The 19,068-nt window shown below is 43.8% G+C and overlaps 1 protein-coding gene across 1 annotated transcript; it reads left to right on the forward strand.

Moving 5' to 3' along the window:
- Positions 1 to 1,561: 1,561 nt before the first annotated feature.
- Positions 1,562 to 18,744, forward strand: LOC120029115 (matrix metalloproteinase-23-like). Its single transcript, XM_038974429.1, has 8 exons — positions 1,562 to 1,705; positions 2,812 to 2,948; positions 9,949 to 10,088; positions 11,820 to 11,987; positions 16,370 to 16,534; positions 16,874 to 16,984; positions 17,660 to 17,786; positions 18,178 to 18,744. The coding sequence occupies exons 1-8, from the start codon at positions 1,562 to 1,564 to the stop codon at positions 18,368 to 18,370; spliced, it is 1,185 nt and encodes a 394-aa protein (XP_038830357.1). The 3' UTR covers positions 18,371 to 18,744.
- Positions 18,745 to 19,068: the final 324 nt, after the last annotated feature.

Genomic DNA, 19,068 nt, shown 5'->3' on the forward strand with positions numbered 1-19,068 from the left:
GGATCTTTTTTATGAGAGCACGCTTCACATGCAGAATGGAATGACTTTTCGAGTTGACACTGTGGGCACTTTCTGAAGGTGCCTGAAGGGAGGTAGGCTAGAACAAATCCCTGGTGAAGCCTAAAGCCTGTTCCCGAGCCATAGCGTTGCAGATGTGACACATTGCTGTAGCCTAACCAGGATGGGGCATACTGTGGGCTAGTCATGATAGACTACTAAACGCCTTCCTCTTCAATGGATGATCCATCATTTGCTGAGGAGCTATCACACCTAGATGGGGCTCAGGGAGAGTTGAGATAGGCTAGAATTATGCCTAGCTTTCAATAATTATTTGAGTTAGTTAACCTTTTTGATATCCATGTTAGTCGTTTTGAGTTGCCACTTGCCAGGAAGTGGACTAATGGAGCCTGTTTTAACAGATGGATTGGAAAATGGGTCCCAGCTTGCGAAGAAAAATGCATGCATCTGGAAGGATGTTATTTGCAACAATATTGCCATGGTGCCCACCTACCTTGCGCTGACAGTTGGAACTGCGTGCTACATGCGTCAACAGGTGAATAAACGGTCCGTGCAATTCGGGATCCTTGGGACATACCTACCCCCAATTGAAGGTAGGGGTTAAGGTTAGGGTCTAGCTGTTATGGCCGTCACCCAAGGATTCCGGATGGCACTGACCGTGAAGAAAAACCCGGCTCTGCTGCGGTGTATTTTTGAGGGTTGCCGGTGTAGATGTCACGTGTTGGGGGTAAAATAACGCTTCATAATAAATGTGAAAACATTTTCCTTCAAATAATTGGCTTTAGCCAATAGTCTATGACTTACTTTCATAACTTGTTTTAGCCTTGGCGGTTTGAGGCCTCAACCTATGAGATAAACCATTACATTGCACGAGCGGTTGTTTAGGCCCAGTAAGAGTTTACAGCTCAACAATAGTTTGAAGACTTTACTGTCTTTGAAGACAGTTGACCATTTTACGCTCTATTCGCCTGGGTGAGAACTGGGTGAAGTTTGAGAGCACGTGAGTGAATAGGAGACCAGAGGCTGAGAGCCAAATTGTTGTTTTCGGACTGGGCGGTGCTCTCTCTCTGCCCCACCACTCGACTGACGTGCTGAACAAGGATGTCCGACAGCTGATCCGTTCAGTCACTCCATGGACTAGGCAGGGAAGTACCAAAGTTATCCAATAAACATACAAATGCGATGCAATTAACGAAGGACTCGGCGGAAAAGTAGGAGTTTACAGTTATATCCTAGGGGAAAAGCGCAGGATTCTGAATGATATGAGTTTGATGGTAAGGGATCATTTGGAGCTCCATGCACAAATCCCCAATTCTCTGCAGAATTTGGTTTCTACGTTGTGATACGCACTGTGTTCTGGTTCAGAGAGAGGATAGCCTACTCATGCTTTCTGCATGAAAACACCTGAATAAGGTAGCCTATCCGAGATGATCAATCTCTTTTATACCAAGTATTTAATCTTTGCATTTAGCTGAACCATGTGCTCTCAACATTGATTGTAGGCTACCATTGACTGTCAATTGTAAAACTACTACAGGTTCCAATGGAGCACAGGAAGCAGAAGTTAATGAGTTCCTTCGTGGCTGTGTTCGAGATACGCAGAACTCGTCCAACACTTGTTCTACTAGTGCTGATGTTGGTAGGGTTTGAAGGGGTCGGCGGACTCCGGGCGTGTAGGAGGAAAACGGTAATTATATATATTTATATTTTTTATTTGGGGGGTGTGCGCGCATTTGCATTAATTTATTGTGTTTGGTGTCGTTTTTAACAGAATAAATACGTGTTCTAAGTAGGCTACACTTATTATAAAAAATTCTGTTTTGATCCTCATGTATATTTGCGCATGTTTATTTTTTGATGAGTGATATATATATAGCCATCTATACTAATGCATTGATCAGTGTTACAATAGCCTAGAACAGGGGGATAAATGGGGGGAAAGAAGATAAGAAAGGAAGGAGTGTTGGTGGTGAGGGGAGGGCTGGAGGAGTATGCTTCTGCTCACATGTGGGTGACAGATATTTTAGCGTAGATAGATGGAGAGGGACTGTCAAGGGATGATAGCAGAGGAGGATTCCACATCTGTGTAGGATTAAGTTGTGATTCGGTTCCTTTTTGCACTTGTGCCACGTGTGTTTTCCTAGAGGAGGCCAGACATACTCCCTTTGCCAGGAAGCCTGAAAAATGCAATGACTTGACTTTCATTTATTCCTTTTTAACTCCTAGTGGAGGAAATAGTGAGGAAATAGAATGAACAACTCTAACTAACTATTTTGAGTTGAAATCCTCTCCCAGTTGCAGATTGCACATATTGCCATCATTGAAGTGATTTTAGTCCTGTCTTGTTTCACAGGCTACTGCTAATTTGTTCTTTGTTTCGGGCGCTGTACCATTCTCTACTGCAACATACGGACTGTGCAAAGCTTCTCTCTCTCTCTCCTACACACACATACACTGTTTTCACCAGTTCATGGTCATGTCATGCTCTTCTTGTCACCTCTATTAATCTCTCTCTCTCTCATTTCAATTCAAAGGGCATTATTGGCATGGGAAACATATGGCAACATTGCAAAAGCAAGTGAAATAGATAAAAAACAAAAGTGAAGTAAACAAATAATCTCTCTCTCTCTCTCTCTCTCTCTCTCTCTCTCTCTCTCTCTCTCTCTCTCTCTCTCTCTCTCTCTCTCTCTCTCTCTCTCTCTCTCTCTCTCTCTCTCTCTCTCTCTCTCTCTCTCTCTCTCTCTCTCTCTCTCTCTCTCTCTCTCTCTCTCTCTCTCTCTCTCTCTCTCTCAGGAAGCTGGTGGACTGTCTGTGGAGTCTCTGAGCTCTTTGAAGCATCATCCTGTGACGGGAGCGGCACTGAGCCGTTCCAGACGCTACGCCATCAACCCACTGGGCCACAAGTGGAAGCATTTCAACCTCACCTACAAGTGAGACCCTGAATCCCAATTCAGACCCTTGTCCCTATCCCCTAGGAGCTTTTGGAGATCTGAGAGGATTGGATATACAGTGCTTCAGAGGGTATTCACACCCAATGTTCCCTCCATTTTTTTCATCACAGCAACTTTCAGGTCTGCTTGAGAGCAAACTTGAACGTTGTGAACATTCTGTCCAACTTCCAGCGCGCATTTACTGTGAACACTGAAGCTGTACCAGCTTTAAGTTACAGTTTCAGACAGTGGTCAAGTAGGCTACTGTAGCTATTTGATCATAATGTAGGCCTACCAGAGTTCCCTACCATCAAAAACAATGGAGAAAATGCATCCCATAACATTTTAACATGGAAATGTCTGTTCTATCATTCAGCCTACAGTAGCAGCCAATGTGTGGTGTTCAATGTAGGCCTACAGTCCATGACACGTTTGAAAAAAACATGCAGGGCTTGACATTAACCTGTTTATCCACGTGTCCTTCAGACAAGGAGGTGACTGAAAATGTTGTTTGCCTTCGGAAACTATTCAGACCCCTTGACGTTACAGACTTATTCTAAAATGGATTAAATAAATAATACCCCACAATGACAAAGCGAAAACAGGCTTTTTAGCATTTTTAGCAATACCTTATTTACATTAGTATTCAGACCCTTTGCTATGAGACTCAAAATTGAGCTCAGGTGCATCCTGATTCCATTGATCATCCTTGAGCTGTTACTACAACTTGATTGGAGAATCTGATGGTCACTCTGACAGAGCTCTAGAATTACTCTGTGGAGATGGGAGAACCTTCCAGAAGGACAACCATCTCTGCAGCACTCCACAAATCAGGCCTTTATGGTAGAGTGGCCAGACGGAAGCCACTCCTCAGTAAAAGGCACATGACAGCCCACTTGAAGTTTGCCAAAAGGCCCCTAAAGACTCTTAGACCATGAGAAACGAGATTCTCTGGTCTGATGAAACCAATACCTATTTTGTCTGGAGGAAACCTGGCACCATGCTTCACCATAGGGTGAAGGGGATGTGTGGATGTTTTTCAGCAGCAGGTCCTGGGAGACTAGTCAGGATTGAGGCATAGATGAACGGAGCAAAGTGCAGAGATTGATGAAAATCTGCTCCAGAGCACCCAGGACCTCAGACTGGGGCGAAGGTTCACCTTGCAACAGGACAACAACCCAAAATACACAACCAAGACAACGCAGGAGTGGCTTCGGGACAAGTCTCTGAATGTCCTTGAGTGGCTCAGCCAGAGCCTGGACTTGAACCCGAGAGAATATCTCTAGAGAGACCTGAAAATAGCTGTGCAGCAACGCACCCCATCCAACCTGACAGAGCTTGAGAGGATTTGAGGAGAAGAATGGGTAACTCCCCAAATGCAGGTGTGCCAAGCTTGTAGCGTCATACCCAATGAAACTCGAGTCTGTAATCCCTGCCTTAGGTGCTTCAACAAAGTACTGAGTAAAGGGTCAGAATACTTATGTCAATGTGTTATTTCAGTTTTGTATTTTTTATACTTTCGCAAAAATAACGTAACAAATGTGGAAAAAGTCAAGGGGTCTGAATTCTTTCTGAATGCACTGTATAGTGTATCTATAACTGAGCATTTACTCACGACCACTCATGCTGTAAACACAGTCCAGTTTAAAGAGAATGGCACAGATCCATATATGGCACTGGTCTATCTGCAGCTCTGATTGGTGCTGAATCGTACTCTGATGCGTTCTGCTTCCAACAAAATCTCTTGCGTAGTTCATTTTGTTTCAGTATGTTGCGTTGAAAGTGACTAATATTGCGTTGATTTGATCACAATTCCCACAGTAAAGGGAAACGTTAACTAAGGGGAAAAACTGTAGAAAGTTAAGTGAAGTTCAATCCCGTCCTTCTCTGCGTAGGCTGATGGTTCTTCTGCTTGGAAGTGCCGGATAAGCTGCACGCCCATGCACAGTTTAAAGGGAACATTGTTCACTCCCCTTGTCTTTTTCATATTTTGTTGTTACAGCCTGAAATTATAATTAATGAAATTGAGATTTTTTGTCTCTGGCGTAACACACAATACCCCATAATGTCAAGTTGGAATTATGTTTTTAGAATTGTGTTATAAATTAATTAAAATTGAAAAGCTGTAATGTCTTAAGTCAATTCAAACCCTTTGTTTATGGCAAGCCTAAATCATTTCAGGAGTAAACATTTGCTTAACAAGTCACATAATAAGTTGCATGGACTCACTGTGTGCAATAATAGTGTTTAACATGATTTTTTTAATGACACATCATTTCTGTACCCCACACATACAATTATCTGTAAGGTCCCTCAGTCAAGCAGCGAATTTCAAACACAGATTCAACCACAAAGACCGGGGAGGTTTTCCATTGCAGACACCTGAGGGGGAAGGCACTAGGGTTGACTTGGGATTCAGGGAGTGAGAGAGGAAGACGCCAAAGGGAAAGAGATGGAAGAGACTGGGAGGTCGGCTTCTGAGTACTGTTTTGAGAAGTAGAGCTTCAGAGAATGTTGGGGGATGGCCCACTGGCCAGATATACACATTTTATTTCTGTAATCAAAATTGATAGCGTACAGTTATGAATACAACTATTGTTCCCTGAAGGGAAATCAACAACCATTCATATTCCCCTGAAAACTGAAATCACGACCAACTGGCCAATAGATGCCAAGCCTGCCCTCGGAAGCCGCGCCTTCCTGGCTATAATACCAGGGCATTCATTTCCTCAATTCAGTAACGCTTTTCCGCGAGCCCAAATACCCTGCGCAAAATATGTTATACCTCATTACCTCCTTAACTGAACAGTAGTTATTTTCATACAGTCGGTCACTTGGTATAACATACTATGGGGACATACAATCAAACCCCAAGCTGGCTCATTGGGTACCAAACTAGGAGACGCATGGCAGCCCAAGCATACACACGTTCTACCGGTCAAAAAAGGGTCTACAGAAGCCACTTTTTCCCCCTAATACTTACCCGAGACGCCTGAACTGTCAGAGCCTCATGAAGCCTGAACTGTCAGAGCCCCATATAGGGAACCAGGATCTGCTGCAACTTGACACGCTGACACTGCAGCCCAAGTCCATAGACCCCATGGTTCCAAGAACAATACTTACCTTGTGAGCCTGAAATGTCAGAACTTGTACAAGGAACCGTAAGTCCAAAACAACAGAACACCTGTCGTGACATGGTAAAGCGCACCCTCGCGCTGCATAGCATCAACCAGAGTCAATGAGTCACGGCAAGGCTACTGTGGTAACCTTGATAATGCACACTTTACGCGCTGCCGCACCCCAAGGCAGCCCATGGCTCAAACCACAGGGAATTGTGGTAAACCGGATAAATGTGCAACCTGTACGCTGCCAACACCCACTCCTGGACCCAACCTTAAGAACACTATGAGCCACACGAGGAGAAGTTACATCCAAGTGTTAAAATCTCACAAGGGTATATCGGGAACCCTAACTCGCTGAAGCACAGATATCCCCAATCAGCATGCCCCTGAACAATGCCCAAGCAGCTGCCACACCCCTAGTGGAGTGAGCATGCAAACCTATAGGCAACCCTTGTCCTTGTCAAAAGTGAGGGACCTGTAAGACATAGGCATAACCTTCGGAGCAAAAGCTGCATTAGGACATTACATCACTTTGGAATCGGCAGGTGCGGACTCCAAACAGGAGTGTGTGGAGATCCCCAACATGCTAGGCCGATGCCAAGGCCACGAGCAGGGCAGTCTTGTAGGAAAGGAGTTTCAGGTCCACAGACTCTAATGGTTCAAACGGAGACTCACACTGAGCGTCCAGGACCAAGGCCCGGTCCCTGGTCGGCGCCATGAGTCGACACGCCTTTTAGGAACCACACCACCGGAGGATGAATCCCCAGGGTGGAGCTGTCCATCCCTACATGACACCTACCATATAAACCTTCAATGTGGAAAAAGAAAGGCCCTGCTCAAAAAGCTCCTGCAAGAACATCAAAATGTCTACCAAAGAGCTCCGAAATGGAGAAACTCCTTTTTAACCATCCCTAATGTATACAACCCTCTTGTAGAGGACGCACGCGCTGACTGTATAGTCGTAATCACGTTCGATGGTAAACCCCTAGCCTTCAAATTCAACCTTTCAGAGGCCAAACCCACAAATCCCATATCTGCAGTTGTGGTTGCCAAACTCCCGTGCGCCTGGGACAATAGATCCCAACAACACAGAACCCAACACGGGTCCCCACCCAACAGGCGGATGATCTCCGGGAGCCAGGGTTATCTGGGCCAACAGGGAGCTGCCAGAATCAACAACTGACCCTCCTGACGGACCCTCTCCACGGTGGCCTGAATCAGGTCCACCGGAGGAAATGCACAGAGCAGGATCCTAGGCCACTGATGCGCCAAAGCATCTGTTCCCAACGGAGTGCCCAGATCCCTCATTGAGAAGAACAGATGACAACATGTGTTTTCTCACGAAGCGTAAAGATCTACGTAGGCCCTATCGAACCGGTTCCATATCTGGGCAACCATCGAGGGATCCGAGGGATCCTGGGCAACCAAAGGAGATCCGCACCCAAGTTGATATATCCAGGAAGATACATCGCCCTGAGTGACAGGAAATGCACACTGCTCCATACGAGCAAATAACGGGCCAGGTTTAGGAGAGAGCGAGACCCCCCCTGCCTGTTAATGTACACCACCGCCATCCTGTTTGTCGGACCTTACCATCACATACTGGCCTTCCAACATGGGAAGGAAACGCCTCAGCACCAGCGAAACAGTCAGTAGCTCTAGGTAATTGATATGCAACTCCCTTTACGCTGTTGACCAAATCCCTCTTCGAGTAGCCCACACACAGTACTCCCCATCTCATAAAGGATGCGTCTGTCATGATCACCCGGGACACTACCCGGCCCATGAGAACCACCTGCAACAGAGATCCCGCAAAACAGACTCATCAACAGCGCTGAAACAGACATATCAACAGAAGTACGAGAGACACAATAGCTATCATAAAAGAACTGTACCAGACAGAGCTGGAATGCGAACCTACTTTGTTGGGACCAAAACGCATGATTCAGAACTGAGTCCAGGAATTGAATGTGCTGAGTCAAACCACCTTTCCTGTGATTCACTCTGAACCCCAGAGACTGAATATGGGAAAACAGCGTGGCAGTATGGAGCTCCACCTGTTCCCTTGATTCCACTACGGCCAGCTAATCATCCAGATAGGCCAATACTCTGATCCCCTGGCACAGCATCATAGAAGAAGTGCGGGGAGATAAAGTCCAAAAGGCAGGCCCAGAAATTCATAGGCTACACCCTCGAAATGAAACCTACGGAACTTTCTGTGGGGAAGATGTATAGCCACATGAAAGTACGTATCCTTCAGATCTATGGACATGAACCAATCACAGGGATGCGCCGACTGCAATAGCCAGCAAAGTGTGAGCATTTTGAACTTGCAAACCTTCAGGTGCAAAACCAACTAATGCCAATAGTGTGCAAAGCTGTCATAAAGGCGAGGGGTGGCTACTTTGAAGAATTTCAAATATAAAATATATTTTGATTTGTAAAATTTTTGGGGGGGTTACTACATGTTTCCATATGTGTTATTTCATTGTTTTGATGTCTTCATTATTATTCTACAATGTAGAAAATAGTAAAAATAAAGAACAACCCTGGAATGAGTAGGTGTGTCCAAACTTTTGACTGGTACTGTGTTTTATAATTTTTCTTTCATGTTTGTTTTCATATCCACCACCCTTAACAACCGTGTGTCTGAATGTGGGGAATGAACTTTTTTTAGTATGCCCACATCTGGACGATGCTGTACTCTTGATACCCCTGAACGCAGAGAAACCTTGGGTAGAAACACTGTGCTTTCGTGGTACCGCCATTCTGATACCCAGCCAACACCGGGTTTGGGGTCTTCGGCAACCAGCCCCCATTGACCAAGCCACTTGGAAGCACTGTTGCCATTAGTAAATGTGGAGGAGGGCTCCGAAAACATGCCCCTCCCCCGGCCTCCAGCTAGGGTAGCGAGGTCTGCTCATTCCCCCACGGCGCGGAAGAATCAGCTTTCACCCCACTCTCCTTCGACCTAGCACAGCGTCTGTGCCAAGGCTTCCGCTGCTTCCCAGAAACACCAATACGGTCAAAAACCAACCTCAATGCCAGCCTCTGGCCTGGACTCTTTCCTTCACGCTTCTGGAACTGCAAAGCTGCCCCCACGAAGGATCTTTCGTGGAAAAAGGACCTTTAGAGCTGGGTCCTGTTTTTGTTTCTCCTCGAAACAGGCCTGTAAGGACTCCATAGCAGAGCCAAACAACCTTGTTGGCGAAACTGCCTCATCCAAATACAGCCGCCTGTCCCTTTCAAGAACCACACCCTCAGCCTGGTATACTTTGTCCAACTGTTCCGCCTTGAACCGGGACTGTTTATTCAGAAGCACCGATTAGCCTCCTTGTTAGCCTCTGGAGCTAAGTAACTCGGCAGCTTTCCATCCATCGGTGGTGTGCAAATGAGCCCCGCCTCCTCCATACTCTACATTCAGGAACTCACCTTAACCTGGTAGAACCAGCCTGGCTGAATGAGGGGAATCGCAGGTCGCCTTTAGCTCATCAGCGACGGAGCCGAATCTCATAGTCTTTGTGTGCTTGAAAAGTTTGTCATTTGCGTTAGTCTTCCTTCAGGCGGGCTGAAGAGAGAAAAATTGAGGAAATGGATGTGAGCCCCGGTATTATAGCCAGGAAGGCAGGACTTTTGGGGGTTGGCTCAGCATCCATTGGCCCGTTGGGCGATTTCAATTTTTTCAGGTGAATATGGTTGGTCATTGACTCCCCATAATGTTATACTGAGTGACTGACTGAAAGGGAACAGCACTGTGTTTTTGGGAATCCAAGTTAGTCGCATTGTCTGTCACTTTCCTGTCTGTCTTTCTGTTCACAGCTGTATGTCTGTCTGTCTATGTTTGTCTGTTTGTCTGCGTGTCCGTTCACATCTGTCAGGATCGTGAAGTTTCCCAACACGCTGAACAAAGATGACACCCGCCAGGCCATCAGCATTGCGTTCTCCAAGTGGAGCGACGTGTCCCCTCTCTACTTCGCCGAAATCAAAAACCCCAACAAGAGTGCTGACATTATCATCGGTGAGACCACATAATTCATTAGAACCACATTATATCACTATGGGTGAGACCTTAAGATAAGGGTGTGTGTGAGTATCTCAATATTTGTTAAGTCTTTTATACCCTGTTGTGTCTCTAGTATGATTAAATGAGATGGCATGCTATTTTATCAAATCGATTACCTAACATTTGATTACGTGATTTGAATTAAACCATGCAGCAATTAACTTGTTAATAACCTGGGGAACCACAGAAGTGTTTATAGAGCTGCTGTCTTCCCGAATAAACTCTTAAAGAGCTGAAGGTCTTTTATATCAATAGCAGTCAATTATTAATCGGCACCTTATTCAGTCTCATCTGAACGTCGTAAAATTCTTGGTTATCTGCACGAACCCTGGCTAACAAGTTGAATCAGCAATACAAAAATTGGCTTAAATATTTATTTACTAAATACCTAAATAATCACACAAAATTACATACACACAGGATAGATCATACATTGATTACTAATCATGTCATAAAAGAAAAAGTCCCTAGTAGATGAAACCGATATGATGGCTGGTTACACAAAGAAAGGGTTTGAATGAAAGAGCGGGAAGACTGAGGGACAAAGGGGATTGGGTCTATATCGGACCTTGAGAAGCTATGCTACCGTAAATACAGAATCTTATGCATTCTAATAACCGCCCATTCGGAAAAGGAAAATGCAAGATATATATTTACTTTAAGCTGCGTTTTGATAGATGGGTCGAAGAAGAAAGATTGGTTTGCCCAGCAGAGATCGCCATTGTTCTTTGAAGAATCTTTCTGGTTGTAGTGTTGTAGAGTGGATATGCTAAAGTACCCTGTTGTTCTTCTGAGATTGTCTGTCCTTTCCTAGGCCATGTACGTTTACAGCTGCAGCTGATAACTCAACGTCTAGGGGGTATCACTTCTTCTTTAGTGAATAATCATTCAAAGTTCATACCAAGTTGCCATAATCAGCTTGCGCTGTATTCTGGCTGGTCTAGTCGAAATTCACCATTCCAGCGTGGTGATCGTCACCTCCACATTGAAATTCACCCTTTTAAACGTTAGGACAGCAGTCCTAACATTTCTGGAACTAAATGTTAATTTCGTTAGGTTGTAGGTGAAATTAGCCCTTTTTAAACGTCTGGACACCAGTCCTCACGTCATCGGGAACTGAGGTTGACTTCCGTCAACGGGCTTTTGTACCGGGGGAGAGAAGGGTGTGTTTCATAGTTCTCAACCAATGTCTGTTCACTTGGGTGTGGCCACTGAGTGAGCATAAGTTTACTTATGAAGATAATTCTCTCATTTAGAAGTTAAAATCACATTTCGTCTTCTCACAAATAGTTTCATATTTAAACATTTAAAGTGCACATCAGTTCCATGTGAATATAACTAGAATGTGTAGACTTTCCAAGATACAATTTATGTCGTCCTATCATCAGATATAATGTCCCAGACAACAACTGATCTGACATTATATTCTTTAAGTACCAACGGACACTTTCAACTGGTTGAGAAAGGGAAATATTGTTCCATTCCCCAACCTTTTCATGTTACCATACGTTCTCTATGGTAACACAGGGCTTTCCAAGAGTCCATTCTGTAGAGTGGAGAGAAAAGGGGGAAATTTATTTATGTGGGGGTCATAAACCTCACCCAACAGGGCAACGTCATGACAACCCCCTGCTTTGTTTGTTTGTTTGTTTGTGTGTGTACGCACGCGTGCGCACATGCTTCCAGGCTTCTACACGTGGAACCACACAGACTGCCGGTGGTCTCCATTGCATCCCTGTTTTGATGGACTTAATGGGGAGTTGGCCCATGCCTTCCTGCCCCCACGCGGGGAGATCCACTTTGACAATCATGAGTTCTGGATCCTGGGGAAGTCCCGCTTCAGCTGGAAACAAGGTGCAAATAATATCTACTTTCTGTCTGTCTGTGATCCGATTCTCTACCCTTCCCCCAAAAAGTGTACTCATTCACTTTCTCCCACCCATGGATTTCAAAGGAATCGATTGACGTCTGTGACATCATTTTAGACGTTTTTATCAGATATAATCTTGAAAAAAATCTCTTTACCTGGTTGTAACAGAGACCAGTTGGTTATAATCTGGTTGATGTATCCTCAACCAGAAAACCAGTTTACAACCAGAGAAGGACATCATTAAGTTGTCATTTGCCACATTTTTCCTGCTGGGTAGGAGCACTTAATATTGTGTGGTAGATGGGCGCGAAGAGTTTGCACTTTTGTGCCAACTCTGCTCGCCAGACGAGCTAAATCGAACATACTTCCGTTAGCCCCCTTGTCCTTTTTTTGGGGTGGAACATTTTATTTATTGGTTTTCACATGAAATAAATCTTTCATGTGACATTCAATAATTACATTTTACAAGCACAGCAAATAATTATTGCACACAGTGAGTCCATGCAACTTTATCATCTGTGGCTTGCCATAACAAAAGGGTTGATTCAAGACATTTCAGCTTGACATTTTTTATTAATTTGTAAACCTTTCTAAAAACATAATTCCGCTATTGTGTGTAGATCAGTGACATTCTCAATTTAATCCATTTTAAATTCATATATATACAGTGGGGAGAACAAGTATTTGATACACTGCCGATTTTGCAGGTTTTCCTACTTACAAAGCATGTAGAGGTCTGTAATTTTTATCATAGTTACACTTCAACTGTGAGAGACGGAATCTAAAACAAAAATCCAGAAAATCACATTGTATGATTTTTAAGTAATTAATTTGCATTTTATTGCATGACATAAGTATTTGATCACCTACCAACCAGTAAGAATTACGGCACTCACAGACCTGTTAGTTTTTCTTTAAGAAGCCCTCCTGTTCTCCACTCATTACCTTTATTAACTGCACCTGTTTGAACTCGTTACCTGTATAAAAGACACCTGTCCACACACTCAATCAAACAGACTCCAACCTCTCCACAATGGCCAAGACCAGAGAGCTGTGTAAGGACATCAGGGATAAAATTGTAGACCTGCACAAGGCTGGGATGGGCTACAGGACAGAAGGCAACAACTGTTGGCGCAATTATTAGAAAATGGAAGAAGTTCAAGATGACGGTCAATCACCCTCGGTCTGGGGCTCCATGCAAGATCTCACCTCGTGGGGCATCAATGATCATGAGGAAGGTGAGGGATCAGCCCAGAACTACACGGAAGGACCTGGTCACTGACCTGAAGAGAGCTGGGACCACAGTCTCAAAGAAAACCATTAGTAACACACTACGCTGTCATGGATTAAAATCCTGCAGCGCACGCAAGGTCCCCCTGCTCAAGCCAGCGCATGTCCAGGCCCGTCTGAAGTTTGCCAATGACCATCTGGATGATCCAGAGGAGGAATGGGAGAAGGTCATGTGGTCTGATGAGACAAAAATAGAGCTTTTTGGTCTAAACTCCACTCGCCGTGTTTGGAGGAAGAAGAAGGATGAGTAAAACCCCAAGAACACCATCCCAACCGTGAAGCATGGAGGTGGAAACATCATTCTTTGGGGATGCTTTTCTGCAAAGGGGACAGGACGACTGCTCCGTATTGAGGGGAGGATGGATGGGGCCATGTATCGCGAGATCTTGGCCAACAACCTCCTTCCCTCAGTAAGAGCATTGAAGATGGGTCGTAGCTGGGTCTTCCAGCATGACAACGACCTGAAACACACAGCCAGGGCAACTAAGGAGTGGCTCCGTAAGAAGCATCTCAAGGTCCTGGAGTGGCCTAACCAGTCTCCAGACCTGAACCCAATAGAACATTTTTGGAGGGAGCTGAAAGTCCGTATTGCCCAGCGACAGCCCCTAAACCTGAAGGATCTGGAGAAGGTCTGTATGGAGGAGTGGGCCAAAATCCCTGCTGCAGTGTGTGCAAACCTGGTCAAGAACTACAGGAAACGTATGATCTCTGTAATTGCAAACAAAGGTTTCTGTACCAAATATTAAGTTCTGCTTTTTTGATGTATCAAATACTCATGTCATGCAATAAAATGCAAATTAATTACTTAAAAATCATACAATGTGAATTTCTGGATTTTTGTTTTAGATTCCGTCTCTCACAGTTGAAGTGTAACTATGATAAAAATTACAGACCTCTACATGCTTTGTAAGTAGGAAAACCTGCAAAATCGGCAGTGTATCAAATACTTGTTCTCCCCACTGTATATACTGTATATATATATATATATATACTGCCGTTCAAAAGTTTGGGGTCACTTAGAAATGTCTATGTTTTTGAAAGAAAAGCAATTTCTGTCCATTAAAATAACATGAAATTGATCAGAAATAAAGTGTAGACATTGTTAATGTTGTAAATGACAGAGGCCCATTATCAGCAAACATCACTCCTGTATTCCAATGGCATGTTGTGTTAGCTAATCCAAGTTGATCATTTTAAAAGGCTAATTGATCATTAGAAAACCTTTTTGCAATTATGTTAGCACAGCTGAAAACTTTTCTGATTTAAAGAAGCAATACAACTGGCCTTCTTTAGACTAGACTAGTTGAGTATCTGGAGCATCAGCATTTGTGGGTTCGATTACAGGCTCAAAATGGCCAGAAACAAATACCTTCTTTCTGAAACTCGCCAGGCTATTCTTGTTCTGAGAAATGAAGGCTATTCCATGCGAGAAATTGCCAAGAAACTGAAGATCTCGTACAACGCTGTGTACTACTCCCTTCACACAACAGCACAAACTGTCTCTAACCAGAATAGAAAGAGGAGTGGGAGGCTCCGGTGCACAACTGAGCAAGAGGACATGTACATTAGAGTGTCTAGTTTGAGAAACAGACGCCTAAAGTCCTCAACTGCCAGCTTCATTAAATAGTACCGGCAAAACACCAGTCTCAACGTCAACAGTGAAGAGGCGACTCCGGGATGCTGGCCTTCTAGGCAGAGTTGCAAGGAAAAAGCCATATCTCAGACTGGCCAATAAAAAGAAAAGATTAGGATGGGCAAAACACTGTAAGATTGGAAATAAGTGTCATGGACAGACAAATCTGAGTTTGAGGTGTTCGGATCACAAAGAAGAGCATTCGTGAGTCGCAGAAGAAATTCAAAGATGCTGGAGGAATGCTTGACGCTATCTGTCAAGCATGGTGGAGGCAATGTGATGGTCTGGGGGTGCTTTGGGGGTGGTAAAAGTTGGAGATTTGTACAGGGTAAAATAGATCTTGAAGAAGGAAGGCTATCACTCCATTTTGCACCCTGTGGACGGCGCTTAATTGGAGCCAATTTCCTCCTACAACAGGACAATGACCCAAAGTACAGCGCCAATCTATGCAAGAACTATTCTGTCTATAATGGAGTGGCCAGTACAGTCACCGGATCTCAACCCTATTGAGCTGTTGTGGGAGCGCCCATCAAGCCAATCCAATTTATGGGAGGTGCTTCAGGAAGCATGGGGTGAAATCTCTTCAGATTACCTCAAAAAACTGACCACTAGAATGCCAAAAGTCTGCAAGGCTGTAATTGCTGCAAATGGAGGATTCTTTGACGAAAGCAAATTGAAGGACACAATTATTATTTAAATTAAAAATCATTATTTATAACCTTGTCAACGTCTTGACTAAATTTCCTATTCATTTCGCAACTCATTTCATGTATGTTTTCATGGAAAACAAGGGAATTTCTAAGTGACCGCAAACATTTGAACGGTAGTGTGTATATATATATATATTTTTTTAAACAGGACAAATATGAGGGGGCATAACGCCTCTGGCATAGATTCTACAAGTGTCTGGAACTCTATTGGAGGGATGTAGCAACATTGTTCCACGATAAATTCCATAATTTTGTGTTTTGTTGATGTTGGAAAACGCTGCCTCAGCCGCCACTACAGAATCTCCCATAAGTTTTCAAATGGGTTGAAATCTGGTGACTGTGAGATGCGCGTGCACACACACTTTAAATCCCCTAAGCTCCTTTGAGACCCCTCTTTTAAAGTCACTGAGATATCTTGTTCTAGCCATGGTAGCCAAAATAATGGTTAACTGGGCATTTATATACATAACCCTAAGCATTACTTTCTTAATTAACTCTGAAAACTACACCTGTGTAGAAGCACCTGCTTTCAATATATTTTGATCCCTCATTTACTCAAATGTTTCCTTTATTTTGGCAGTTACCTGTATATACCCACACACCATTCTAGAATCTAGATGTTATCTCAAATCACACACCATATACACAAGACTGATCACATGACTATGTATTCTATCCAGGGATCCCAATCCCCCTTGTGTACGTGCCTAATTGTGTCTGTTCCCTTCCCCAGGCGTGTGGTTAAATGACCTGGTACAGGTGGCGGCTCATGAGATTGGGCACGCCCTGGGGCTGTGGCACTCCCGTGACCCCCAGGCCCTGATGCACCCCAATGCCACCTACACGGGCCAGAGGAACATTGCCCAGGACGACATCTGGGGAATCCAGCGCCTCTATGGTAAAGGAACACACAGATCAAACATGTTTTTTTGTTTGTTTATGATGATAAATCAAGACTTTCTATATTTTTTTATACATGTATTGTAATGATGTAATTTCTAACATTCTTTTTATATTGTCTAAACATTTTGTATTAACATATTCTCTATTCCACCAATTCCCTCTCAACTCATTGTGCAATTACAACACGATAGCAATACAATTACTACAATACTATGTAACATGTTAATACAATGTTATTGCTACACAAGTAATTACAGTTTTATTACACAGGTACAAGACATAACACTAAGAAAACATTAATACCACAAATGTCTATATGTGTGTTGTATTCCAGGATGCACGGACAAGAAGCGCGTGTGTGATCCATGGGCTCGCCTTGACTTCTGCGAAAGGAGGAAGAGCTTCATGAAGAAACACTGTGCCCGACGATGTGATCTCTGCTATGGTCAGACAGGCATATTGTCCACTCTTGATTGGACATGAATTTAACTACACCGCAGTTCACCAGTTGGAATTTGAAGTTGCATACTCCATGAGATCCTATTAATGGCATGCTTTTAGGACTGTCTTAAGCCAGCAAATGGATCAGGACTTGATAGTTAAATGTGGATCTAGCCTGATTTTAGACATTTTAACACAAACTGGCTGCCCTGGTAGGTGTCTTCCCTATGAATTACCATTGATTATCTCTCCAAATCAGATGTGTAATTATGGACCTGCCTGGATTTGTAAGGCACTTTGAATGACAGAATGGATAACTAAAATGTTTAACCGCGTGCTATGTTGCCAACATTCAGGCTGTAGCTTGCCCAACTCTGTGCTGTTTCATCCCTTGTCCTACTGTACTGATAACACCTCTGTGGCATATGTTTTATCCCCAATAAACTCTATTTCAAATCTTTACACGATTCCTCGCATCCTCTCTTCTCCTCTTTCTCAACCATATTGGAGGAGAACGTCGAATGTCTCTTCCCTCAGACCTTCTCCGATTTGTCTTGAGAAGGAGGCGAGGAAAGAGGATGTGAGGAATTGAGGAGAGATTCATTGAGAAAAAGCCATAGAGGAATCTCGTGTGGGGGAAGTCTTATGACTGTCCTGGTATTTCACTCACTTCCTGTAGAGCCTCTTGAGGCCGTTACCACGCTAAGTCCACCGCCTGCCAACGTCAAGATCAAGATAGTTCCTCGTGGAAAGGTTGTGGGCTTCCGCTGTGGGACGAAGAATCCTAGATCGCCTCCCAAAGTCAGGTGAGAGAATAGTCTAAATACAGTAATGTACAAATCATATTTTTGGTGTTTATTGGACAGGATAGAGGTAGATAGGAGGAGAGAGGGTGCTAGAGCAGTGGGTTGGATTCGAAACAATACACACAATGGCAGTACACAATACATGTGCTCCAAAGGCAGGTGCTTAGACTGCTTGACATCCTTGGACCACTATATACCATAATTACTGGTCGGATTCTCCCATCGTTTTATCAGGTCTTTTTATAGGAGCATTTAAACAGCATGCAGGTCGTTTTTTCTTATTTACTATGACTATGTTTCTGGCAAAGGGTGTTGGACATACATGACATTTTAATTGTTGATTCCTCTCTACCCGTGCTCTTCCCTGGTATGACCTTTGACCTTGCTCTAGTTGGTACAAGGATGGAGAGCAGCTCGTGATCTCTATCCCCGGCTACATCACCATGAAGGACCGCGACCTCCGCGTCGTCGCCAACGAGTTTAACGAGGGCACTTATACCTGTCGCGTCAATCGTGGCGGCAACGTGGTCTCTGCAAACTCCTGGGTCATCCGCCTGAAGCCTGAACAGCCCTCCAACAGCTGAGCTGAATGAAGAGAGTGAGGGAAGAATGAGAGCTGGGAAGGAAAGAATGAGGCATGGCGGAAAAGAGGACGAACCCACCGCAACAATGACAATATTATAGGTGAACTCAGCAATACAACATCCTCATACACAGCATGACGACTTCCTGCTTACTAATATTAAATATGCCAAGACTGCCACATATTGGACCTTATTCACGCAGGGATTGTGAGCTTTCAAAATACAGCTTTGTGTGATAAAAAAACCCGGAAAAACTTAAGGTTAACCTTGGAATCAACAGATAATTGACCAATGGAAACAACCCTCTATTCTAGAGCCAATAGTGTCAGTCTTAGCACATCAAAATGATGTTGTTGATGTCTGTAAACAGGAAGTTGCCCCGGTTTGAAGGATATCGTCATATGGCTGAGTCTAACTTTAAGCAGGCTGTACTCTGACAGTACTCTCTTGAATCCAGGTCATAAGTGGAATAGATCCCAGAACTCAACCTTGTCCTTAATGATGAATGAAGTTTCAGACTTTAAAGATCCAGTCAGAAAAGACTAGCTTTGCTCACCCTTTAAACACGACTGTTATTTTTATGCAGTTGTGTTGATACATCTCACTTTGTTAAAATGTCTAGGGCAGAGTTGATATTTCTATGTCCTGTGTCAATTAACAGTATAGTAATTTGTTTTGAGAAAGGGTGTAAATATGAT

Source organism: Salvelinus namaycush, chromosome 34 (assembly GCF_016432855.1).
Source record: "Salvelinus namaycush isolate Seneca chromosome 34, SaNama_1.0, whole genome shotgun sequence".
In the NCBI taxonomy this organism is placed as follows: Eukaryota; Metazoa; Chordata; class Actinopteri; order Salmoniformes; family Salmonidae; genus Salvelinus; species Salvelinus namaycush.

Excerpts from the sequence above, each read along its gene's own strand:
- LOC120029115 (XM_038974429.1), top strand. The coding sequence starts at position 1,562 with ATGGAGCACAGGAAGCAGAAGTTAATGAGTTCCTTCGTGGCTGTGTTC. Across the intron at positions 16,535-16,873 it reads GGGAATCCAGCGCCTCTATG|GATGCACGGACAAGAAGCGC; the intron begins GTAAAGGAACAC and ends GTTGTATTCCAG. Across the intron at positions 16,985-17,659 it reads ACGATGTGATCTCTGCTATG|AGCCTCTTGAGGCCGTTACC; the intron begins GTCAGACAGGCA and ends CACTTCCTGTAG.